The 25,329-nt window shown below is 54.6% G+C and overlaps 2 protein-coding genes across 3 annotated transcripts; one reads left to right on the forward strand and one right to left on the reverse strand.

The window, feature by feature from the left end:
- The first annotated feature begins 1,371 nt into the window (after positions 1–1,371).
- LOC118651030 (keratin, type II cuticular Hb1-like) lies at positions 1,372–9,173 on the forward strand. The gene is made up of 9 exons (XM_036299733.1): positions 1,372–1,777; positions 3,415–3,623; positions 4,263–4,323; positions 5,236–5,331; positions 5,559–5,723; positions 5,876–6,001; positions 6,757–6,977; positions 7,150–7,181; positions 7,696–9,173. Exons 1-9 carry the CDS (start codon positions 1,394–1,396, stop codon positions 7,869–7,871), a joined length of 1,470 nt encoding a protein of 489 aa, XP_036155626.1. The 5' UTR covers positions 1,372–1,393; the 3' UTR covers positions 7,872–9,173.
- A 464-nt stretch (positions 9,174–9,637) lies between these two features.
- KRT7 (keratin 7) lies at positions 9,638–24,522 on the reverse strand. Of its 2 annotated transcripts, XM_036299732.1 has the most exons (9): positions 24,199–24,522; positions 22,664–22,875; positions 20,253–20,313; positions 18,984–19,079; positions 16,529–16,693; positions 15,355–15,480; positions 12,974–13,194; positions 10,378–10,412; positions 9,638–10,022 (listed from the first exon to the last, which is right to left on the reverse strand). In XM_036299732.1, exons 1-9 carry the CDS (start codon positions 24,520–24,522, stop codon positions 9,811–9,813), a joined length of 1,452 nt encoding a protein of 483 aa, XP_036155625.1. In that variant the 3' UTR covers positions 9,638–9,810. The 2 variants fall into 2 exon arrangements, with proteins under 2 accessions (XP_036155625.1, XP_036155624.1); XM_036299731.1 differs by lacking the exon at positions 10,378–10,412.
- Between the last annotated feature and the right edge of the window lie 807 nt (positions 24,523–25,329).

Raw genomic sequence — 25,329 nt, forward strand, 5'->3', positions numbered from 1 at the left:
TGACCTCTGAATTCCAGGATTTAATTACCCTTTGCACAATAATAACTCATATTTAAAAACAAAGGAAGCTAAGAATAATTTACATGTTTCTTTTTATTATTGGCTGCTGAGTTCACACGTTGGTTTCCTCTGCCCATAACTGGACACATAATCAACTTCCATTATGATAGGTTTGGCCTCCTAGAGTTGGTGGCCATGACCAAGCACCAGTTGAAGGAAAGGCGTTGGATGAGGCCGATTTCTCTAAAAAGCCCAAAGCCTAGCAGCCCCGGCCCCTGCCTCCTAGAGGACCACAACCCTCCTCAGCACCCAAAGACTCAGACCCTGGGAGCGCCCAGTGTGGGGGAGCGCTGGGAGCCACCTTTCAAGCTGACCCTCCCTCTCTATGGAGCCTTCTATGCATGACCTTAAACAAGTCACCGGGCCACTCTGGGTTCACCTTCCTAATCAGGTAAACCTCAGGAGGATGAAATAATGCATTTTAAAGCCCTTACACGCTGTAGGCACTCCATACATGCAACTCCCTCCCCTCCACCGAGCAGAATGGAGAGGGGACAGGAAACAGTTTCTCGGAGGGAAGGGTGGTGTGATACTCACAGGGAAAGGAGCCGTAAGCTGAGTTCTGATAAAAAGAGAAGAGAAAGTTTTTGCCCAAAGGGGGAGGGGGCAGGATGAATGGCAAAGCAATAACAGTAAAATAAACAGGACAAACAAACAAACAAACATTTATGGGGCATTCATTAAGCGAGAGGTAGGGCCCTAACTGCTTTCCTGTCCATTATCTCATTAGGTCCTCCCAACAACTCTCAGATGGGCACCATTACTATCCCTATTTTGCACATGAGGAAACTAGGTTCAGAAAGGTTATCCACCTTCCAGGTCATGACAAGAAAATGTTCCTCAGAGACCCCTTCCCTTCAACACACACACACACACACACACACACACACACACACACACACACACCATATGGAAATGCACAAAAAACTAAGACCAAGGCTTCCCAGCCTGAAGGGTGGTTTCGCAGGGCTGGGACCCAAAGAGGGGCCAGGTGCGCCCAGCTGCCCAGCCTGGGGATGGAGCCAAAGATCCAGCGCTACCCAGGCCGAGTCTGGCAGAGGGGTGTCGGGCCCGCCCTGAGCACAGGGCGGGCGGAGCTGACCGGGCACTTCTGGGCCCCATAAAGCCGGGCGAGGGGGCGAACGCTGTTTTATGGAGGCAGCCAGGCGGCCGGCCCGCTTTGATTCCCAGCGGGACTGGGCACCAGGGCCGACCTCCAAGCTCATAAATGCGCTGGCTGCGCGCTCCCTCCCCGGGCCAGCGGGCAGCGATATAAGACTCCACGCCGACTTCGGGGTTCAGTGCCCTTCACTGCCGCCACCGCCGCCGCACCATGTCCTGCTTCTCCACCCGCCTTGGCGGCCCCTGCGGGGTCCGCGCCTTCAGCTGCGCCTCCGCCTGCGGGCCCCGGCCCGGCCGCTGCTGCATCACCGCCGCCCCCTACCGCGGGGTCTCCTGCTACCGCGGCCTCACAGGGGGCTTTGGCAGCCAGAGCGTCTGCGGCACCTTCCGCTCTGGCTCCTGTGGACGCAGCTTCGGATACCGCTCAGGCGGCGTGTGCGGGCCCAGCCCACCCTGCATCACCACCGTGTCCGTCAATGAGAGCCTCCTCACGCCCCTCAACCTGGAGATCGACCCCAACGCGCAGTGCGTGAAGCATGAGGAGAAGGAGCAGATCAAGTGTCTCAACAGCAGGTTCGCTGCCTTCATCGACAAGGTGGGTGTCCGTTGCTGGGCTGGGCACTGGAGAGGAGTCAGGGGCAGGAGGGATGTGGTTCTGGTGAGCTCCCAGTCTGACGGAGGAGATGGACCACATCTGATGGAGACGGATCACATTGACAGAGAGCTGTGTATTGGGCAGGGGCTCCTGATTTGATAGCAATGTTATTGCAGACAACCTCTGTCCAGGCAGGCAGGGTACCCACATAGAAGGTTTGGGTGTTCTTGAGCACATCCTTCCTGATCCTGGAACTCCTGGGAGGACCTGTGATTCCCAAGCTGCCTCTTTAGAAATGGGTGATATATCTATCCAATGAGAGAGAGAGAGAGAGAGAGAGAGAGAGAGAGAGAGAGAGAGAGAGAGAGAGAGAGATGTGGAGGAGCAACATTGATCAGTTGCCTCCTGTACATGCCCGGATGGGGATGGAACCTGAAACCTAGGTATGTGCCCTGATGGGAATCAAACCCAGAACCTTTATGGTGTACTGGATGACGTTCCAACCAACTGAGCCACCCAACCAGGGCAGGAGTGCTGATATTTTATGTGATACTTTTAGTTAATACAGTAAAGCATTAAATAGCACCTGATGAGAAAATTCATCTCCTTTCACGAGTTTTTCAGTCCTTTAGGTTAAATGGAGAAAATCTTCATTGGGTGCTAATACTAGTGTGTCTTTAGCATCCCTCCAATACTTGCTACTCTCCCACTTTGATAAAGAGAGCAAGCCTTGAGGTTCAGAACTTTCTTGGGCAACAGTTTCAGCTACAATTTATGTTTTATGGTTTCCTTTTATGAATGCATAGTGATAATGGTTTTACAACTATGGTGATAATATAAAGTTACTCCTTTAATCTCATTTAAGTGTAAATGTTAAGAAAATTCATTTATAGATACATCATGAATGAAATCACACAAGGGGATGGCAACATTTTGAAGACAGCCAGCAAAGGGCTCATATTTGAGAATTGCTGCCACTCCCAGTCCAGCCCTTTGAGTGCAAACAGAATTCAAAGGAGACAGGGATATAGGGCAAGGGGCCTGCCCAAGGGCCCACCAAGAGTGGGTGGCAGAGCAGGACTCCAGCCCAGCCTCTCTCCAGCTCCCCAGGTGAGAGTCTGCCCTTCTGACCTCCCCAGCTAGGAAGGCCTCCCCACCTTGACCATCCATTCAAACAACTGCTCACCCAGCCCCAGGCTGCCACTGAGGACATAGCTAAAGGAGCCATAGGCCCTGCCCTGGAGGAGCTTGGAGTGAAAGGCTTTCGTCCTCCTGTATCCCTCCAACCCCTGCTCTACATCCTTTCCTCCAGGAAGCCTTCCCTACCTGTCACTACCCTCCACCCCTCCTTGTCCCCCCAGCCCAACTGTAATCCAGCACAGCACATATGCCCTCAGCTTCTCACTCATTCCATCCAGGGCCACCTAGACAGACCCTCGCTCAGGCCTGAACAAGCAATCATGAAGCAAGGACTCTCGTGCCTCTGCGCCCAGGAGAGCCCAGCAGGGTCCATGGCGGCCACCTCTTGCCTCTGCACAACATGGGCGCTGCCAGTTCTGTCTGACCCTGCCTGCTCTCTGAGGAGGGCTGGGGATATCGGCTCCTCCCACTGACTTTGCTCCCACCCCAAATGGCAGGTGCGCTTCCTGGAACAGCAGAACAAGCTGCTGGAGACCAAGTGGCAGTACTACCAGAACCGCAAGTGCTGCGAGAGCAACCTGGAGCCGCTGTTTGAGGGCTACATCGAGACGCTGAGGCGCGAGGCCGAGTGTGTGGAGGCCGACAGCGGGAGGCTGGCCTCAGAGCTCAACCACGTGCAGGAGGTGATGGAGGGCTACAAGAAGAAGTGAGTGCATCAGGGAGGAAGTTTTGGAGAAAGGAACTGGATTAAGTCAGAGCCGGGTAGCTCTCGGTTAGACCACAAGAACTTTCCACAAGGAAGAAGGCAGTGACAGGAAGTTTGTGGGGCTTTTTTTTTCTGGGGTGGGAATTGAAACATTGGAGAGTCTGAGCTGCTCCAGTTACCTCATTATTACATGCTTACTTCATTAATTTATCAAGCATTTGTTGAACATGTACTCTATGTTCCAGGTGTTGTGTTGGGCCCTGAGGTGACAGAGGGGTAAGAAAGGAAGGAAGAGCAGTAAGGGGGATACCAGACGAGGGCAGGGTTCCTGCCCCCTTTGGAGTTACAATCCAGAAGCAGAGAGAAGGCCTAGGAAGATGTGCATGGCACCCACCCTGGCCCACAACATGAGTGAGAATTCCTGAATCAGTAAGAGCATTGGGTGACAGGGGTTGGTTCGAGTACCAAGAGGAAAGGGATGGACAAGGTCCTTTCTAGTCCAACACTTCGATTCTATGATCACCTCCAAATGACCCAGTTCCTGGAGTCTGTTTGTGTAGGCCCTAATTTACTTTTTTTTTTCCTCTTCAAATCCCAGCCTATTGAACTTTTAGACACTGAACCTATGCTTTGTCCCAGGTATGAAGAGGAGGTGGCACTGAGGGCCACTGCTGAGAATGAATTTGTAGTTCTAAAGAAGGTGAGTGACCCCAGAATGCTCTTCCCACAACTCAGAACCAAGGGCAGAGGCAGGAGGGAGCTTTCTGTAATTCAGAGAGGCTGAGCGACACCCCCAGAATCACATAGCCCAACCTCTCCTCTATTCTTTTCCCCAAATGCCCTAATGCTCCCTGGGTGGCCCTGGACACCAGGGCACTCCGCCTACTTCAGGCAGGGCAATCTCCTCTATCTGTGGTAACTCCCACCTGGCCAGTGGCTCCCCACCTCCTTCTGCCCTGTGCCTGGCAGAGAGTAGGCACTCAATAAACATTTGTGAATGAAAAAGCACACTAAGGCTAGAGTAAATCCTCAGACCAGCCACAGTTGGGAAAGGCGTAAACAGTGCTGCTGTGCCTCACCTCTTAGACTTGACTCAGCACAAGTGCCATTGTGTAGACTCTCACCAGGTCCTTCCAACCACCTCCATATGAGGAAGGCAAGGGTCACTGTGAGGAAACTGAGGCACAGAAGTCCTGGGTCTTGCCCTGAGTCACACATGCTTGAAAGAAGCAGAATTGATCCCTGAGACCTCTTCTTTGACAAGAGATCTATATTTCTTTCCATGAGATTCCAGAGCAGAGATTGGTAGGGCATCGGTAGAATTGACCCATTTTACACTAGATCCTAAGTTTTAGTGATGGTACAAGATGTGGATCCTGGAGGCATCATCCCAGTGGGTACCAGAGGAAGTGCCTGGAAACCTCAGGGTCTCCCTCCTTTACCCAAACCTGCTCCTGACCCCTCTACCTGCATAAAGGACGTCACCAAGGCCATGAAACCAGGCACTGGGCTGAGCAGCTGAGGAGGGTCTGCAGGGAGGGTGCCCTCCCTGGTGGGAAGAGCTCTGTGTGGTCTTCCCAGTGAGACTCCTGTGCTACTCGCTGCCCTTTAGGACGTGGACTGCGCCTACCTGCGCAAATCAGACCTGGAGGCCAACGCGGAGGCCCTGACCCAGGAGATTGACTTCCTGCGGCGACTGTATGAGGAGGTGAGAGGGAGCGCAGAACAGCAGAGCAGCAAGGCTCCTCTCAGCCGTGGACTCTGGGTCTGAGGTGCATTTAGAGGCCCCAGGTTGAGGGGGCAGCTTAGAGACTGGGCCTTCAGACAGTGAGTCTTGGAGGAAGCAGAGGGAGGGAACGGGGAAGGACCATGAGGGGGACACCGCGAGCGCAGGGCTCTGGTCAAAGAAGCTCTTCCCACTCCCCTGCCCCACAGGAGATCCGTGTCCTCCACGCCCACATCTCAGACACCTCGGTCGTCGTCAAGATGGACAACAGCCGGGACCTGAACATGGACTGCGTCATTGCCGAGATCAAGGCTCAGTATGACGACATCGCCAGCCGCAGCCGGGCCGAGGCCGAGTCCTGGTACCGCAGCAAGGTGAGTGCCCCGTGCCCCCTTCCCAGCACCCTAGCAGGAGGGATGCTAAAAGGGCAAGGGAAGGGCAGGCAGCTGGGGTGGCCAATGTGCAAGCTGTGGGGCTCAGTGGAATGACATATCCGTGTCTCAGGAGCATCTCTGCTTCCCCCCAGTGCGAGGAGATGAAGGCCACAGTGATCCGTCACGGGGAGACCCTGCGCCGCACTAAGGAGGAGATCAACGAGCTGAACCGCATGGTCCAGAGGCTGACCGCCGAGGTCGAGAACGCCAAGTGCCAGGTACAGGAGCCTGGCCTACCCCTCAGTGTAGCAAGAGAAGGGGTTAAGCCCGCAGCAGGGGCACTCGGGGTTGACACCTTGCCAAAGTGTGGGAAAAGGAACAAACAGCACACATTAGCTGAATCTCTTCCATGGAAATTGCTCTCCATTCCACTGAACGGAGATGAGAGGGGAGAGTATGGGGGGAGCAGTATGGAGGAGAATGGAATGACCAGGATTCTCTTGGTCTTAGGGACATAAAGGGGCAGGAGAAATAGCACTGGTCTGAGGGGCAGGTAACTGGGGCTCTCAAACCAGCCCTGCCTCTAATTACCACATGATTTGGGGTAAACCATTTCACCTCTGTGGCCCATTGGTCTAGGTCAGCGATCACACACTCAGATGTCCCAGAGGTTAGTAAAGGCGTGGAGTAGGCTGTGCTGAAAGCACTAGAGTGTGGTAAACTAGAAAGCACAAAGGATAGAGCTAATCAGATCCAACTGAGGCAGGCCTCATGGAAATGCAGGGCCAGTGGGCCCAGAGCCTTAGATATTTTTCAAGAGAAGCCAGGAATTTGGATTTTTGTGTTACATTTCCAAAATTAAAGACACTGTGCCAACCTTCCTGGCAGCATTAATTTGCAACCCCTGAGCTCCCAAATGGGTGAGGCCCCTTCTTCCTGACAGTCAATGATCATTGGATGCCTGGCCTCTGACCCCAAATCCAGAACAGGAGCCTTAGTAAACCCCCCACCCCCACCCCACCGTGCCTTCCAGAACACCAAGCTGGAGGTCGCAGTGAAGCAGTCAGAGGAGCAGGGCGAGACAGCCGTCAGCGATGCCCGCTGCAAGCTGGCCGAGTTGGAGGCCGCCCTGCAGAAGGCCAAGCAGGACATGGCCTGCCTGCTCAAGGAGTACCAGGAGGTCATGAACTCCAAGCTGGGCCTGGACATCGAGATCGCCACCTACAGGCGCCTGCTGGAGGGCGAGGAGCAGAGGTGAGGCTCACACCTGTGGGAAGGATGCCTCTTCAATCTCCCCAAACTGTGCTTAGAGCCAGGAACATGTTTGCTTGCTGCTTTCATCGAATTTGCATCGAGATTACTTGAGAAGGGAATTTGCAAGCTTTGCTCTCCCCACTTAGTTTTTGTCTCTTTGCTCTCCCCACAGGTTGTGTGAAGGGATTGGCGCTATAAATGTCTGTAAGTAATCTATACTGTGGGTTCCAATATAAGGACTTGGGGTTCTTGTAGGGCAGACTTTTTCTTAAAGGGCCACATAGTAAATATTTTAGACAGAGGGCCATGCAGTTTCTGTCTCAACTACTCAAATCTGTCATTATAATGTGAAAGTAACCACAGCCATAAGCAATACTTAATAAACAGGTCTGGCTGGGTTCCAATAAAATTTTATTTACAAATATACAACCACAATTTAAAGACCCTGGAAGGAAGGAGAGGAATGCAGCAGTGAATGATGGAGATCACTTTAGTAGCTATTTCTGCCGATAGAGGGGCCTGGGCTAACAGTTTATCAAGGATCCATCCTTGAGGTTAGACTACAGGAGTGCCCAGGTGTGAGGCGGAAGCCAGGAATAAGAATGAGGGGCGGGGGGGGGGGGGGGGGCCTCTGAACAAGAGAAGTGGGCTCTGGTCAGCAAGCAGGACCGCTGGCCACCATCTGGCACAGGGACTAAGCCCTGTCCTCCACCCGCAGGTGTCAGCAGCTCCCGGGGTGGCGTTGTCTGCGGGGACCTCTGCGTGTCAGGCTCCAGGCCCGTGACCGGCAGCGCCTGCAGTGCCCCCTGCAGCGGGAACCTAGCGGTGAACACTGGAATGTGCGCGCCCTGCGGGCAGAGCTGTGGCAGTGGCCGCCTGGTGCGGTTTGCCTAGTGCCTCAGTCTTTGTACACACACCGCTTTGCAAGCGAGCCGGCCCAACTCCAGCCGCCGGCCCCAGCCCCAGCCCGGTGCTCTGGGAGAGCCTGGACTTGAGCTGGAAGAGCTTCGGGAAGCATCCCTGCCCTGTCCACACTGCTGCCTTCATTTCTCGCACCTCCTACCCCCCACTGCTTGTCTCTTCATTTCTTCCAGGGAGGTCAGCTCTCCGTGCTGGTGTGTCTTGGTAATTCTCCCCATCCCCAAAAGTCTGAATGACTGGTTTTCTCGAAACCCTGGGCAAAGGTCCAATCCTGACTGGCTGCCCTGGGAACTTGGACTCCTGTGGCTTCTAAGGGGTGGGTTGGCCCTGGGGCGGGTCTGGTGTGGAAGTGCTGCTGGTGCTGTGCCTCCCCTGCCCTCTAAACCTGTGCACAATGGCTGAGGTGCATCTCCCAGGGAACAGCTTTCTTCGGCTGCCTGTGCTCTCGCTCCCTTTCCCGCATGCTTGGTCTCCATGTTTCCAATAAAGCTCAGGGGTCATAAGTAATGGCTAGAGACTCCCTGCGCATCTGTGCTTCCACATGTGGGCTTCCCACCCGGTTTTCACCCCCAATGGAGGCAACAGGGGAGCTGTTCTCAGCCAGAGAGGCAGGGTGGGCTGTCTCTGGGGCACTCTACCCAGGGTGCCACACTCCTACATCCTGAAGGGTGCAGGGGCATTGGCTGGCAGCCCCAAAACCCAGGCACACAGAGGAGCTGGAAGGGAAGTGAGAAGGGCAACAGGGAGGAGCTTTAGCAAGGATGGGGTGCTGGCTCCCATGACACCTTGCGTGGGACCCCATGCTGCTGAGACACCCATGATCCACTCCCTCCACTCCCCCAAGACGCCCCCACCTCAACATGGTAAAGTTCCTGACCATGGGATCGGATATACAGACTTCCCCTTCCCCCATAAACCAACGCTCCCTGGGTAGACCCCATCCCACACACATACCACCACCACCACTCCCAGAGGGTCTCAGAGAGACCTCCCACCTCCTCCCCACTACCCATCGATGTGCTGCTGTCCATCCTGGATGGATGTCCCAAGCACAGGCCACAAAGACACCCCACACTCACAGTTACACAGACCCCGAGTCAGAGACCTGACACACAGATGCCCCATCAAGCACAGACTTAACACAGATGCTCCCTCGGGGGTTCAATACACAGACCATCCCTCACCCCACTGACTTGGGCACAGAGCCACTACCGGGGACCCAGACTCTGTTGGCCTCCTCACCTTACCCCCGCCCGTCCCCCCCCCACACACACACACACACACTAAGACTTCCTCCCACTGCCAACCCCACCCCCTACCTGTCCCCCACAGAATCCTAGACCCAAACACACACAGTCCAGGGCCTGGCAGACAAAGCACCAGGAAGGGCTGAGGGCAGCCAGTCTGAGAGTTGGCTGTTCCAGCCAGAAACAGCCTGAGGCATGTCCTCTGGCAGCAAGTGCAGGGGGGAGGGGCACACGGCCCCACCCTCAGCAGTGGAGGACTCGGCTGCCCCCTTCCTGGCAGAGCCAGAACTTCCCTGAGGTGTCTGGGCTTCTTCAGGAGAAGAGCTGGAACTGGCCCAGCCCTGGGAGAGGGCCAAGGCTTCACATTCCATAAGAGTTCCTTAGAGCAGCGCCCCCATTCTCCTGCACAAGAGGCTTCCAGTTACCAGAGTAGACCCGCTCGAGGGCTCCTCCCTCCTCACCCCCTTCTCTGCCAGCCAAATGCAGCCAGGATACCAGGTGCTGGCCATGGGCTCACCCAGGCTCAGAAAGAGACTGTTTATTGGAAGCTGTTCTCACATCATTCTGTAGACAGCTTTGCAGTCTTGGGGCCAGGGATGGGACCAGGGTGGGAATCTCTTACGACTCTGGGGGGGAAGGGATGTGGGTGTCCCCACACCTGGGGCTCAGTTGAGGACACTCCTGCGAGTGCCAGATGTGGTCCTCATGGAATAGGCCTTTTGGGTTCCACTTGAGAATCTCAGGGCATTGCTGCCCATGGTCCCCCCAAAGGCTAGCCCACTGCCACCAATGGTTCCCCCGAAGGCCAGTCCGCTGCCACCACTGGTTCCCCTGTAGGTCAGTCCGCTGCCACCACCACCGGTGGTATTCATCACAGCTGGGAAAGAAGAGAGAAGACTCCGTCAGCATGGGCCCACCACCCAGGGCCCATCCTTTCACTCCACCCACCCTCCTGCTGGGCTGCCCCTTCTCCCCCTCCACCATCACCTCCCTTTCCCACCCTACCCACCATGGGCCAACCCAGAAGGAGCCTCGGACAGTGCGGGGTGGGGTGCCCCCTGCAAGGCTTCCCTGGGCTGCTGAGGCAGCTCTAGGGCACCTGCTTGAAGCTACTGAAGGGAAGGAGGCAGGCTCCAGATCCCCACAAGTCCCGGCCCTCAGGCCCACATGCCATCCTATAGGCCCCACCCAGTCTGGAGAGCACAAGGGGTGGGCTGAAGCCAAGGACTTACAGATATTTAGGGCTCCCACTCCATCTCCGGTCAACCTGGGGGCAGAGGAGAGACCTGTGAGAGCAGCCCTTCCCTCAGCCCTGGAGGAGGCACTCCCAGGCCCCTCTGTCCAGGCCCCACACAGGACTGGTATTCTGTCCTCTGCCCCACACTTCCAGCCTTCCTTCAGCCTTGCTGCAAAATGAGCAAGGAGGAGTGGGGTGCAGGGTTCACTTAGGCCCTCGTACCTACTGGCGACATGACCTTGGGAATGTCTTAGGGCCTCCATTTCCTCATCTACAAAGAGGGCCTCACTCAGTACCAACCTCACAGGGTGGTTTGCCAGAGTTCAATGGCACAGTGTACCTAAAGCTCTGGGCACACAGGATTAGGTAAATGGTAGCTTCTCTTATTATTACATAGACAGCTGCCTCCCCTAACCAGACCATAAAATCCTCAAAGTGGGCTGTAGCTGACTGATTACTGTGTCTCCAGTCCCTGCATGAGGTCTGGCAGGTAGTCATTACTATGTGTTAAAATAATTAGTGTATTGTTGACTGAGTGAATGCAGCTCCAACAGGGACTGAGCAGGGAATGGGGAGGTAGGTGGGGTGACTTGAAGCAGCCAGTGGAGCTGAAGCACCGTCTTGCACTGGAAATTAAAAATCCGCCAAGACAGCTGGGTGTGTTTGCTCTGTGACACACAAGCCCTTGGCCTTGGGAATGAGTGTACTCTGCGGGGAGGAGGGGACACCTCGCCTTTGCGGAGGGAGTGAGGGAGCCACCTGGCCTCAGCAGCCCCAAGTCCAGGGGGCAGAGCAAAGGCCAAGGGCAAGAGATAGGTATGCTAGGAAGCTTCCAGGTCCCTTGTTAAAATGGTCCCTGCAAGTGCTGGGCATTACTGGCAGTTGGGGAGTGAGGGGAAAGCATGGTTGAAATCAGGCAACAATTCCATATAAGAATTCAATTCCTAAAGAACTCAAAGGGGAACCTAAATACCTTGGGCTCTAGTGATCTGCACGATTTTTCTTTTCTTCACCCTGTCACCCTTTTCTGGTCCTAAATAAATATTTGCTTTGTGCCTAATTTTATATTTGTAACTTTGTATTCTTAACTAAAGGCCTCCCCAAATTGGGTGAGTGGATGAGTTTCTAACCCTAGACCTGCCCCTGGGAAGGGCTGAGGGATTAAGATGGGGTGGGGACCGGTGGCCCACGGGCCATATAAGGCCTGTGAAATCATTTGGTCTGGCCCTGCCAAGGCGTTGGGGTGAGTTAATTAAATGTTTGACCAATTATAGCATACTAATTTTTAAGTTCATAATTTTGCTGGCCCATGAATGATGTTATAAACATCCAAATGGCCCTTGGCAGAAAAAAAGGTTCCTCACCCTGGATTAAGGGATAAAAATAAGGTGTCTATCTCCACGTCCTCAAGAGGTGGAGAGAGGTCACCCACCTCACCTCCTTCCTCTCTACTCCATTCACTCCCCATCTTCTCTCCCCAGCCCTCCAGAATAACGCTCAGAAAAGGAAAGGCCCTTTGTAAACTCAGCATTTTACAGGTCCAAGTTACTAGTCTCTGAGCGCTTCCTTTGCAGATGTCTTGTCTCCTCTACCCCTCTGCAAGTTCCCCGAAGGCAGAAATATGTCTTACATATTACCTATCTCTGTAGGCCAAGCCATGATGAGTTCTACTTCCAGGGCTTTGCTTACATTGTTCCTTCTCACCCTCTTCAAATCCTGACCTTCCCCCAAGACATACTCTAAAGCCTATCTAGTGACTGAATGAATCAACCAACCCATCAAGGTGAGAAGGAAGGCCCAACTTCATGGATATATATTCCATGTCTTTCATGAAGAATGCCCTATAAGACTAACCCAGCCCAGCCCAGCTGGCATGGCTCAGTGGTTGAGTATCGACCTATGAACCAGGAGGTCACGGTTCCATTCCCGGTCAGGGCACATGCCTGGGTTGGGGGCTTGATTCCCAGTGTGGGGCATGCAGGAGGCAGCCAATCAATGCTTCTCTCTCTTCCTCTCCCTTCCTCTCTGGAATCAATAAAAATAAATAAATAGACCAATATCAACCCCTCCCAGCCCCCTCTCAGGCTGCAGGTAAGTATGAAAATATCTCTGGGGACAGGGAGAAATGAACTCCTCCAGCACATTCAGTCAATACCTCATGACTTAGCACTTTACATAGTGAGAAGCAGCCTGGGGTTATAGAAGATGCTTAAACCAGGAATCAGCAGAGCTTGACTGCACACCAACCCTGTCCCCTCAGTTAATAAAACTGAACCACAGCTTCTCTCTGTATTAACAATACCTGACCTGTTTACCTGAATGTGTTCTAAGGATCAAATAAGATGGCCCTGTTAATGGCCACCTACATGAAGTCATTACTTCAACTTCTCCAATGAGCTTTACACCACATGGTCTTTCCTTCTAGGTCATCTCAGGGGCAAAGAAGTGGGCCTCAGCTGTACCCCCTGCACTCCCACCTCCAGTGCCCTGCATAAGAGGGTGCATAGGACATGCTTCTCTATGGATAAAGGTCAAGCCCCAGGCCCTACTGAGCCCCAGAAGGATCCCTTTCTCAGTTTCTGTGACCTCACCGGCCCTCCTCGCCCTCCAGCAGCTTGCGGTAGGTGGCAATCTCGATGTCCAAGGCCAGCTTGATGTTCATGAGCTCCTGGTACTCCCGGAGCTGCCGGGCCATGTCCTGCCTGGCTCGCTGCAGGGCAGCCTCCAGTTCCTCCTGCTTGGCACGTGCATCCTTGAGTGCCATCTCCCCACGGTCCTCAGCCTCAGCAATGGCAGCCTCCAACTTGGCACGCTGTGGGCAATAGAGGAGCTGTGAGGTGGGGGCAGGTCTCACCAGTCACTGCCTTCCTGCCTCCCCATCCTGAGGTGAGCACCTGGGCAACTTGCTGGCCAACTGGGCTTCACTGGCACCAGCCTACTTCCCCAAGCACCAGAGGATCCCAGGGGTTAAAAACATGGGTTCTGATACCCAATACCTAGGTTCTAATTCTGTCTCTGCCACTTACGAGCTATGTGATCTTGGATGAATCAACCTTTCTAAGCCAAAGTCTCCTCTTCTCTAAAATAGCAATAATCCTGGTGTCTACCTCATAAGGACATTGTGAGCATTAAATGAAGTAATATACAAACTGGGTGGTGTCCAGTAGAGAGCATGCACTTAACAAATGCTATTAGGATTATTATTATTAATAAATCCTAATACGATTCGCAAATGCCCAGCTCCCCGTGGCTGGAGGACCTCCAAAGCTATGGGATCCTAGTTAAATTCCCAAATGTCAGGCGGCGGATAGAACCAAAACCACCTTCAAAACTGGAAGCAGTTTGGAACAGGCCGGGAGCAGGACTTGGAGCAGACACACTGCTTGGAGCCCCCAGGTTCGGGAGGGGTGATCAGTTTCATGATGGACCTGAGCAATAGCTGCCACTTCCTGCCGAGCTATGGCGTTCCCTCTGCTTGTGGAGGAGTCTATCTAGCGTCAGGCCTCATCTTGTCAGCGAGAGGGCCACCATCCCAGGCCCTAACCAGTGCTCCTTCTCTTTCCTTCTCGCCCACCACTGTCTGTCCCCAAATCCCCTCTCCTTAGCTCATGCACTCTGCCCTCTGCCCAGCCCCCCAATCCTCCCCAGGAGGCCCTCTGACACTCTCTGCCCCTCACTCACCTGTCAGTGCCCTTACCTGTCACACTGGTGCCCCCTTGGCGAGGCCCACCCCACTACCTCTGGGCCCCTTGATGGTGGCAGACACCCCAACTCTGGGGCCTGGTTCTGCCCTATAGTGTGAGAGGAGACCCGGATGCAGCATAAGCTGCAGGGTTTGGGCAGCCGCCATTCGTTATGCTGTGCCTCCCCCACTGGCCTGGAAGCTGGCCCGCTTCACCGGTGACTCATGGCCCTGCATCTGTGCCAGAGGCCTCCGCCCTCATGTCAACAGGCCTGCAGGGCTCCGAGAGGAAGACATTTCTGGGCAAACCACCCCCACATCCTATCCTCCCAGCTCCTCTGGAAGTTAGCTCTCTGAAGCTGCTGCACTGGTCACCTTCCCTCCCTCCCCGCTGCAGACACCTGCTCAGGTTTAGCTGCCCCTCCCACCTCTGTGGCTGTGCCAGGTGCTGGGAAGGGAGGAGCAGTGAACCATACAAATGGGGCCCCTGCTCTAAGGCAGCATTTTTTATATTCCAGTGGATGTGGGGGACAGTCAATATATAATTAATGAGACAGAACATTTCAGAGAGTGACAGGTGCTTCATTCGGACAGACTGCTCATAGGTAGTTGAAAAAGCCATCCCTGAGATCTCTTGTTCTAAACCCCAGGGATAGGAAAGGGGCAGCCATGTATGGAGCTGGGAGAACCACATTCCAGGTAGAGGCAACACCAAGTGCAAAGGCCCTGAAGCATGAAGATGCCTGGCAATAAATGCAAGGTACAGGAAGCGGGCTAGTGTGGCCGGAGCATAGCCAGCGAGGGAGTGGTGGAAAGTGAGGTCAGGATTGAGACGGAGCCTGTGAGCCACAGTAAGGACTTCTCCTGGCCACTGTCCTCCACCCCCCACCCTCCACCACTGTGAGCTCCCAGGCACGCATACTGCACCCACAGCTGGGTGCAAGGAGAGTGCTCATACCAAGATGGTAACAAATGGTGGTTCCTCTCTGGCCAGCCAGCCCAAGGCTTCTTCCACAGGCTCTATGCCCAGCTAGGCTCCTCGTCTCCCTTTGGCCCGAGCCTAAAGCTGGCCAAGAATATTCCGTCCTGGAGCTCTCACAAGTGGGCCTGAGCTGCACCAGCCTCAGCCAGGCCCGGGTTGGGCAGTGGGTGGGAGGCAGGGGCAGGCTGACACTGCCCCCCCGCCCCCCCTCCCCCCGCTCCACCAGCCTCCTTCTCCTCACTGTCAGCTGGTTGCCCTGCACACACCCTAACAAATAGGGAGGAGCAAGGAGGAAGGTTTGTGCCCACCTGGTTCTTGATGTTGTCAATCTCAGCCTGCAGCCTCTGCATGGCCCGGTTCATCTCCGCAATCTCATTCCGGGTGTTCCGGAGGTCCGCCCCATGCTTTCCGGCCTGGGCCTGCAGGGTCTCTAACTGGAACAGCCACACAGAGAAGTATGACAAGGTGTGAGCAATGATTACAGGCAACTCGTCCCTCTCCCCACCCAAGGAAGGCCCAAGATTCTGAATGGCAAACCCTCTCAGCTTATCTTCCCAAGGAGGGAAAGTCTGACTCCCGGCAACCTTCACCCAATGCCAAGAGGCCGACATAGGGCAGTGGGTGGCTCAGAGGCTCAGTTTCCTCCCAGACGAGACAGAGAGGACCAGGATGGCTCCCGGGGCCCACCCCACTGATCCTGAGGCTCTGCCCATCCGCATCACATCACAGTGCTGGAGGATCCCTGGAAGTCTGAGGTCCCAACCTATCATGCATCCCCCTCCTCAGCACCACCCATTACACAGATGAGGAGAGTGAATCCCAGAGAATGAAGGCACTGCTCAAGGATCACACAGCAAATCTGAGCCCAGGTCTCCTTGTGGGCGTACCTGTATTCTCACCTGTGCACCATGGATGACTCCCTATCCCTGCAGAGACAGCCTTCTGTGCTGCTTTAACCCCTGCCTCAGGCTCCCTCCCCCGGAACCCCGACCCATTCCCTCAGCACCTTCACAGTCAGCTGTACCGCCTCCCTACAGTGCCTGGTCTGCAGCCTAGGACCCTGCTTTTCCATCTGTCAGCTGTGTGGAGTTAGGCAAATTACTAAACCTTTCTGTGCTTCAGTTTCCTCATCTGTAAAATGGGGATAATACAGTGCCTACCTAATAGGGCTGTTCTGTGATTTAAATGAGTCAATACAGGTTAAAACATCTGAAACACTGCCTAACACTATGAATACTTGCCACATTTTAACTATTAAAATTATTAAACCATGTCCACTTCCTCTGCCCTGCTCCTGCATCAGGGCAGGGCCTGTCCTTTGCAATCCTCTTTTTCCCAGGACGCTGGCGAGCACCACAGACTTACACGGCGTCCTGCCAGAACAGCAGGGCCAGGCCCTAAAGGCTTGAAACCAAGTGAGTAAGGAAAACTGCCACCAAGGACCCTGCAGGAGGAGGAAATGTGTCCCCAGTGGCTGCACACCTTGGTCTGGTACGCGGTCTCGGCCTCAGCCCGGCTGCGGTTGGCCATCTCCTCGTACTGGGTCTTGACCTCCGCGATGATGCTGTCCAGGTCCAGGGAGCGGCTGTTGTCCATGGACAGCACCACAGACGTGTCAGAGATCTGGGACCGCAGCTCTGACAGCTCCTGTAGGGACCAAACAGAACATGGGGACCTGGGGCATGACACACCCATGCCCATCCTGGGAATCCCCACACACCAGGGAAAGAAAAAGGGAGAAGAGGCCAGAGTGGGTGTGAGTCACCAGGCAGGAAGAAGGTACAGGCCACCATCTGCTAAATAGTTCCACCCACCCTGGCTCCCTGAAGAGCCCCTTAGCAACTTCTCAACTAAGCGTCTGACAGGGTGTGGTGGGCTGTGACGGCTCCTGCCATGAGGCGCTGCCAGGCGTGAGCTCTACTCTGGAGGGGAGCACTAGGGGGTGAGTAAAATAAACCATGGTCTATAACAAAGCACTCTGCAGCTTCTAAATCTGATGACATGGCTGTGTTTACAAACAGGAAAATGTACCCGTGACATACTGTTATATGGAAAAAGTATGGTTCTGTTTTTATTAAAATACTTAAAAATTTGTGCACTTGGGGTGGTCCCTCAGCCCGGCCTGTGCCCTCTCGCAGTCTGGGACCCCTCGGGGGATGTCCACCTGCTGGTTAGGCTCGCTCCCTGGGGGATTGGGCCTAAGCTGGCAGTCAGACATCCCTCTGGCAGCCCAGTAGCTCTTGGGGGATGTACAGTTGCCAGTGGGGAGCAGGCCTAAGCTACAGTCAGACATCCTCAGCACTGCTGAGGAGGTGGGAGAGGCTCCCGCCACCACCGCTGTGCTGGCAGCCATCAGCCTGGCTTACGGCTGAGCAGATCTCCTCCTGTGGGAGCGCACTGACCACCAGGGGGCAGCTCCTACATTGAGCGTCTGCCCCCTGGTAGTCAATGTGTGCCATAGTGACCAGTCATTCCCAGTCATTCTGCTGTTAGGGTCAATTTACATATTACAATTTTATTATATAGGATAGAGGCCTGGTGCATGGGTGGGGGCTGGCTGGTTTGCCCTGAAGGGTGTCCCAGTTCAGGGTGGGGGTCCCACTGGGGTGCCTGGCCAGCCTGGGTAAGGGGCTAATGGCTGTTTTCAGTCTGGCCACGCCCCCTGGCAACCCAAGCTCCCAGCCTCTCCTTTTATTCTTTTTCTTTTTTTCTGGGATTTATTTATTTTCTAAAATTGAAACTTTGTAGCCTTGAGCGGAACCAAGGGCCAGCCAAGACAGGCGGAAAGCTTGGCTTCCTCCATTGCCAGGGGCAACCCAAGCCTCCTGCTCGCTCCAGCTCTGTAGCTGCCGCCATCTTAGTTGGGTTAATTTGCATACTCACTCCTGATTGGCTGGTGGGCGTGGCTTGAGCATAGCAGAGGGACGGTTAATTTGCATGTTTCTCTTTTATTATATAGGATATATTTCTATATCTCTATATGTATATATGCACAAAAAATGTCTGGAAAAGTAGATACCAAGATGATAAGAGCAGGTATAGGTGACCTGTTTTCAATTTTATGCTTTATTTAATTTTCTGGATTTTTTGCAATGAGTACCTATTTCATAATGAGAAGAACATAATTATGTATACATATATAATACACACAGATATATATATGTATATATATAATCATGTGACAGATATATGAATACCTGCACTAAGATTAAAAATGCCTAAAGAAAGCCTCAAGGATCCATCCCCTGAAATTAACACATGGAAATTCACTCTAAGGGCCTAATGGAGGCTGAATATTCAGGCACAGACTAGACTGAAATGAGAAATGAGAACTGTATGTAGGTTAACATGAAATTATGTCTCAGACCAGTCCTGCCAGATGACTAGCCACCCTGCCCTCTGCCTAAGGCCAGAGCCTCACACAGATGGCAGTGGAAAGGATTTTAGGTCCCATGAGGGAAAGAGCTGGAAGCCCAGCACAGGGCAAGAGTGAGTAGGAAAGAATGAGGTGGGAGGGTGAACAGAGTGGCCAGTTGGTGGGCAGCCTCACCCAGTTCCTCTGGGTGGAAACTCTCAGGTATTCATCTCTCCTGATTTCAGCTCCCTGGCCTGTCCCACCCAGCCCACCACTGAACTCCATCACAGCCTGGGATCCCTTGACATCCTCCTAGCTCCTTCAGCCCTCCCTATCCCACTTCCAGAAAAATGGTCATTCCATGTCTCTGAAAGGCCAATCCTGATGGACCCTACCAATCTTCTCTGATAAGGCCAGCTCCTCCCGAACTCCCCGTCCATTGAGATTCCTAAGTCCAAAAAGGATAAAGGTACCCCACACAGTCAACTCACACCAGACTAGCCCAGAGGTGGGGGTGGACCAGATGGCCCCCTGGTTAGGACATGTAGGACATGACATGTCTCCCACTCCTGAGGTTCTCACCATCTCATAGAAGGTCCTGAGGAAGTCGATGTCCTCATTCAGGGCATTCACCTTGGCTTCCAACTCCACTTTGCTCATGTAGGCAACATCCACATCCTGGGAGAAGTGGTGAGAAGTACACAGACCATTTAGCAGGGGTGGGAGTCAGCTAGCACTGCCCAACCTACAGGGCCAACACCACTGCCCTACCAAGAAGCATACAGTTTCTCCAGCTGCCTGACATGCCCACGGATGAAGTTTCCTCTACTCGATTCTCCCAGGCTGCATGATTGAAATCTCCATGAAAGCCCCAGGACCGGAGGTACTATCTCTGTTCTGGCAGCCCAGAGCAGTCTAAAGCCCCAAACCCAACACTTTACCTGTTCCTAAAGGCTTTGGTGGTTTAGACACTCAGGGGAAATCCTTTCCACCTACTAACTATGAGCCTCAACTTCTGATCAGTCAAATAAGAGAGCATAAAACCATTCAGACTCCAGGGCACCACTCTCAGACATGGAACATCTCCAGCCTGAGTGTTTAACTAGCAGCATGGGTGGTCTGGCACAGGTGGGCCACAGATAGCACCACAGGTCCAAATGATGTCTGGATCCCTTCTAGCCACACTTTCCCGTGGTTAAACTCCTATGGATAGTGCATCCCTGAATCTTCAAGGGCCCAGCACTGGGGGATGGGGGGGGGGGGGGGCAGCTGCATGTATGTGGATGGTCCTGGAAAACTCAGCTGCTCAGTGACTATGCATTGAATCAGAACCTTAAATCAAACCCCTGTACGATATTTCTAAGACCTTCCAAGTTCGGCTTGCACATCTCCAGGGATGAGGAACTTACTCTGCCTCGAGGCAGCCCATTCCATTCATTCAGCAGGTATTTCCAGCCTGCCATGTGCCACCCTTGTCTGTACTAAAATGTTCTGACTGTGCTAGAACACTTCCTTATTTGGTGTTGGAATCTCCCCTTCTAACTTTCATCCTTTGATATTAATTCTAACCCCTCCAGTCCCAGAAACAAGTCTAGTGACTAATCAGACACACACAAATAAATACACACACACACACACAAGTGCATGTGCGCACACAAACACAAGACAGGCTATGCTATAGTGGCCTGACTTCCAGATCTCTCCTTCTCCAAGCCCATCATTCCCTTCTTTAGTCCCTAGAGCAGACCTTGGTCACAGGTCTCTATTGGTTGCTCAGGTGAGAGGGCCATGTGGTCCCCTATCCCCTGTGTTCAGACAACATCCCCCATCCTTCCTATCTGCCCCCCTCACCTTTTTCAGCACCACAAACTCATTCTCAGCAGCTGTGCGCCGGTTAATTTCCTCTTCATACCTGCAGTAGAAGAGAAAGGCATGGTGTTGGTGCAGGTTTGCCTCCAACTCCCTCAGATGCAGGTGTGAAAATCTACCCTGCATCACCCTCACCCTCTCCTTAATGACCCCCTGAAAAAACAGGTGTCAGCCAATGCCCCCAACTTTTCCATATGGTGGTTCCTAAGGCTTTGAGTCTTGGCATGGGATAGGCGAGGGGGCGGGGGGGGGGGGGAGGGTGGCGGGATGGTGCAGGGAACATGTGAACTAAAAGACAAAGGCTGCATATGCTGGGAGAAAGCAAAGAATAAAAGCCATGCTTACAGACCGCTTCATATGGAGCCTACACTGTTATATGCTAGCTATGCATTAGCTCATTTAATCCTCACAACAAACTTTTTTAAATCTTCACCCAAGGAGATTTTATTAAAGGGAGAGAGGGAAGGGAAGGGAAGGGGAGGGGAGGGGAGGGGAGGGGAGGGGAGGGGAGGGAAGGGAAGGGAAGGGAAGGGAAGGGAAGGGAAGGGAAGGGAAGGGAAGGGAAGGGAAACAGAGAAACATCCATGCGCTGAAGATCAAACCCGCAACCTAGATTTGTGCCCTGACAGGGAACCAAGCATGCAACTCTGTTGGTGTACGGGACAATGCTCAACCTACTGAGCCACCCAGCTGGGCAATCCCCACACCAATCTTACAACAATGGTACGAGATTAGCAGGGCAGGGAACAGAGGCACAGACAGGCAGAGTGATTTGTCCAGTCACTAAGCTGTCAAGTGGCAAAGCCCAGATTTGAAACCTGGCAGTCTGACTCCAGGCCCATGCCTTAACCACTACCTGATCCTACCCCCTGTGGGGGATGGAGGGGCCTGAAAGGGAGGAACCTTGTGGAATCAGAAAGGGGCTGCATACATTCCTGGAATAACCAGGCCCCAACTAGGTGGCCCAGTCCCCCTCCGCCCTCCCATCCCTCTTTGTCCCAAAGAGCCAGCCCCATCCATCGGAGGACATGAGCAAAGCAGGGCACAGAGCAAGAGAGCAGGTGGGCTTACCCGAGTATTTATTGGGAAACGTAAATAAAAAGGGTCAGAAACAGGAACAACTGTGGTGGGGAGCAGGATGTTTGGGCAGGCAAACAGCCTCCAGGAACCCGACTCTCATGCTCCCGCTCCCTCAGGCCCTATGAGTAGTTATGGAAACATCCCTGAGGCGCTCTGTCCACCCTGCCTGGGCAAAGCCAAGCGCTGCTGGGCCTGAGAGCGTGCAGATGGGAGCTTCTGGGCAGCAACACCCAGGGCCCTCCCTGTGCCTCCTTCAGCCCCAGCCCGGAGCTCAGCCTGACTCCACAGGAAAGCTCTGTGGGCTTTGGGGTGAGGGCAAGTATGTGTGCCCACAAATTCAAATGCACATAACAAAGGAGCTCACTAAAAATAAGACAAAAGGGGCTCGCTGGTTGCCCCAGGCCTTCCCTGCCTTGCACCTGCCTGTTCCACCTGCTGTGGGGTTTATCCTGTTGACTGTTGCCCTAGGGAAATAGGGGGTGAGCACTCTCCTCAGAGGCCTTTGTTTGTTCTACTTCCAGTCAGAGCCAGTGGCCCTGCTCTGGCTTTGTCATGCACCCCCAGGCAGGGAACAGAGCACACTCACTACCCCAATGCCCACTGTGCAGACATGCAAGGGTGGGGCAGCCCAAGCCTCAAGCTTTGGCTTCTACTCAATGAGAAAACTTAGTGGACACCTCAAAGGCCTGTCCCTAAATCCCCAGCCTTCCTGGACCCTGGACTCCCTGCCCCTTCTCACAGCACCCTTTCTGGTTCCTGCCCTGATCACACCCACCCCTCAGCCTCTGCAACCTCTCTCCTAGCTCACAATGATGATTCTCTCTCCTTGCTTCTTTCCAGACCAAGTTGGTTCCATTTCTCCTCCAGGGAACCAGGGGCCCAAAATTCAAGTCCCAGCTCTCCAGTGATCTGCTATATGATCTTGATCAAGTCCCTGAACTCTCTTGTCTCTAATTTCTCACCTGAACGAAATGAGGGTTGTGCAAATTTGAAGCACGTCTGTCATACCTTCTGCCCTACCCTCTCTTGGGGTCTTGGTCAGGCACCCAAAAGGAAAGGGCAGGGCAGGGCTGGGCAGAGATATTTTCCTGGGAGTAATTCAGGATAAAAAGACCAGAAGGACTTGGAAACAGCCCTCAGGGACAAAGAAGGACTAGGCTAGGCAGGGAATGTGTTAGTCAAGACCACTCAGGGTTATTGTACTGTGCAGCTTCACCCTCTGACCCCTAACCCAGAGGGGACTTGCAGAGGGCCAGCTGACTGGGTGCACATCCGAACCCTCATACCCCACAGTTCACACTGGGAGCCAATACTTATTCTTGAAGTCTTCCACCACGTCCTGTGTGCTCCGAAGCTCCATCTCCAAGCGACTCCCATCCATCTGCAGGGCCTCAAGCTGCTTCCGCAGGCCAGCAATATAGGCTTCGAAGATGCCTGGGACGCAGCTGCTCTTGACCGACTTCTGCTCCTGCAGTAGAGCCCATTTGGTCTCCAACAGCTTGTTCTGCTGCTCCAGAAACCGCACCTAGAATGGAAATGGAGGAGGAAACTGATGAGGAGCAGACGGTGCTGCCCACAGTGGGACTGGAATGGTCCCCAGCCACCCCGCAGAACCCATACTCCCACTGGCTGTTCCCCCAGCCTGGGCCCCCAGCCCTTGGCCCTCTCCTCTGGGAAAATAACCCTGAACAAGCCTCTTCTCCAGGACTCTCAGTCTCGAGTGTCTTAGACTGTGACCCAGGGGTCAAGTGTACCTGGTTCACCAGGGTGTCTGGGCACTGTGCTAAAGTTAAGGTCTCTTCCCACCTGTGCACCCCACTGAATTATGGGTACTCTCCACCTCCCTCTCTGAAGGGGTTCTCCTTGTCAGTGTCCTGGGCCTCATGGCCTCCTCCCTGCAGGCTGGGACCTGCCTGTCCTCCCTGAGTATCCTCTCTCCCCTTTCCCTTTCCTCCAACAAGGCCTCAGGACAGAGTGCTACAGGCATCAATGTAAAATGAGCATCTATTATGTGCTCAGCCCTGGGGCCCAAAAGGGCCCTAAGGAGCACCTAATATGACTGGGAGTGGAAAGCAAGCCTTCTCAGAACCAGCAACTCAGGGCAGCAGGACATGGGGGTTGTGGACAGTGAGACAGAGCAGCTCAACAGCAGGGAAGGAACTTGGGCCTGAAGGACATGCACGGTCTGAATGGTGAAGGAGAAGAGGGCACTGGAGGCGGGGGAGGTGGAGAGGTAGGAGAGGGAAGGCCTGGTCTACACCTGAGGGAGGAGACCCTGGTCAGTGGGCCCAGCTGGCTTAGCCCTTAGTTCTTGGGTCCAGCCCCACTTTGCCCGGCATCAGTCAAGCCTGCCCCCCTCCCTTCCATCCCCAACTCTCACTTCCCACCCCAGCCCCACCCCTCTGGAAAAACACCTCCCAAATGTCCCTTCCCCTTCCCTGTCCCCAAATGGGCTGTCTCCAAAGGCAGTTCCAACCTCATTCACTTCCTACCACCAAAGGGCAGCTAGAGGACCAGGTAGGGCGTGGTGGGCGTGGTGGGTGTGGCGGGAGCCTCCCTACCTCCCTCCAGCCCTTTATTTTCAGCATCTGCCTTAGGGTAGACAGAGGGGCTAAGGGGGACCTCCCTAGCTGGGAACGGCGTTTCACCCCTACCCCACTTCTGACTCCACACAGCCCCCTCGCAGAGAAAGGGGCCCAGAAAGAGAGCCACCCCTGTCCCCGGCCTGGGGCTCCCGATACTGGGGGAAAGGGAGGCTAGCTCTCCCAGCGCCAACCCGCGCGCAGTCAGGGCTGAGTGGCCGCGGCAGCCTGGAGCGTGGCGTACTCGGCAGGTTGCAGCGGCTCACCTTGTCGATGAAGGACGCGAACTTGTTGTTGAGGATCTTGATCTGCTCACGCTCCTCCTGGCGCACCTGCTGGATGGAGGGGTCAATGTCCACCTGCATCGGGGCCAGCAGGCTCTGATTGATGGTGACCTGGTGGATGCCGGCGCCCACCGGCCCCCCGTAGGCGGAGTGCATGGCCGCGCGCGGCCGCGGGGCTCCCAGGCCGTAGAGGCTGCTGCTGCGGGAGCCGCCGGCGCGCGCCGAGCTCAGGCGCACCTGCGCCCCGCGCCCCGGGAAGGTGGCGGAGCGCGAGCTGAAGACCTGGGAGCTGAAGTGGGTGGACATGCTGGCGGCACCGGGCTGGATTTAGCAGTGGGCGAGAGGGAGCCAAACTCGCTGACCTTCGGACAAACCTGGCCGCTTTTATCCGCTAGGCGCCGGCCCAGCGGCTTACACAGGTAGGGGCGGGGCTGGCCGCGGGCCACCTTTCTCTGCGCCCCCCCCACCCCGCCCTTCCCCGGGCCGCGCTTCCGCCCTCGCCCTCCGCACCGCCCACCCGGCAGGGGCCAGGCTTTCAGTCTGAACCAGAACCGTCCGGAGTGAGAGGGCGGTAGTCCCCGAGAGAGCCGTGGGAAACAGCGGTCCGAGCCGGACCCAGCCAGGGAAGGCTTCTTGTAGGGGCTAAGGGAGTGAGTGAAGATCCGCTCCTGAGGCCAGAGCAGGGCCATCAAGCCGTCAAAGATTGGCGGAAGAGGTGGACAGAAAAGCTGTAGTCCAGGAGTCAGCTCCCACCCAGCGCACCCCCCGCCCCAATACTACTGATAACCAGAAAAGCACTCCCTAACGCCCCCTCCAGGCGCTGCGTGACAGATCAGCTCAGTGTTTTCCCCTCCGTGACAGATCAGCTCAGTTCTTGAGGTATTTGACCCCAGGGTGGGCCTGGCCTAGCTGGTTTCCCTGGCCGCATGCCACTACACCGCATTTCCGTGGAGAAACTACGCCAAGTGGGGCATGACCGCCCTTCTCCCCCCTCTCCTCCTCACTCCAGTAGGCATGTGAGGCCCAGAGCCGGGGGGGGGGGGGGGGGGGGGGGGGGGGGGATGGTTACCCTGGGCCTGAGTTCCCCCACCCCCACCCCTAAATCACAGTCCT

Source organism: Myotis myotis, unplaced genomic scaffold (genome assembly GCF_014108235.1).
Source record: "Myotis myotis isolate mMyoMyo1 unplaced genomic scaffold, mMyoMyo1.p scaffold_m19_p_3, whole genome shotgun sequence".
NCBI classification, from domain to species: domain Eukaryota; kingdom Metazoa; phylum Chordata; class Mammalia; order Chiroptera; family Vespertilionidae; genus Myotis; species Myotis myotis.

Bases quoted from the DNA above. Each gene is read 5' to 3' on its own strand.
- KRT7 (XM_036299731.1), bottom strand. From the start codon at position 24,522: ATGTCCACCCACTTCAGCTCCCAGGTCTTCAGCTCGCGCTCCGCCACC. The intron at 22,876-24,198 runs GTGAGCCGCTGC...TTTCCATTCTAG, and splicing joins TCGCGTCCTTCATCGACAAG to GTGCGGTTTCTGGAGCAGCA. The intron at 16,694-18,983 runs GTGAGAACCTCA...TGGTCCCTACAG, and splicing joins TCAGGACCTTCTATGAGATG to GAGCTGTCAGAGCTGCGGTC.
- LOC118651030 (XM_036299733.1), top strand. From the start codon at position 1,394: ATGTCCTGCTTCTCCACCCGCCTTGGCGGCCCCTGCGGGGTCCGCGCC. The intron at 3,624-4,262 runs GTGAGTGCATCA...GCTTTGTCCCAG, and splicing joins ATGGAGGGCTACAAGAAGAA to GTATGAAGAGGAGGTGGCAC. The intron at 4,324-5,235 runs GTGAGTGACCCC...GCTGCCCTTTAG, and splicing joins AATTTGTAGTTCTAAAGAAG to GACGTGGACTGCGCCTACCT.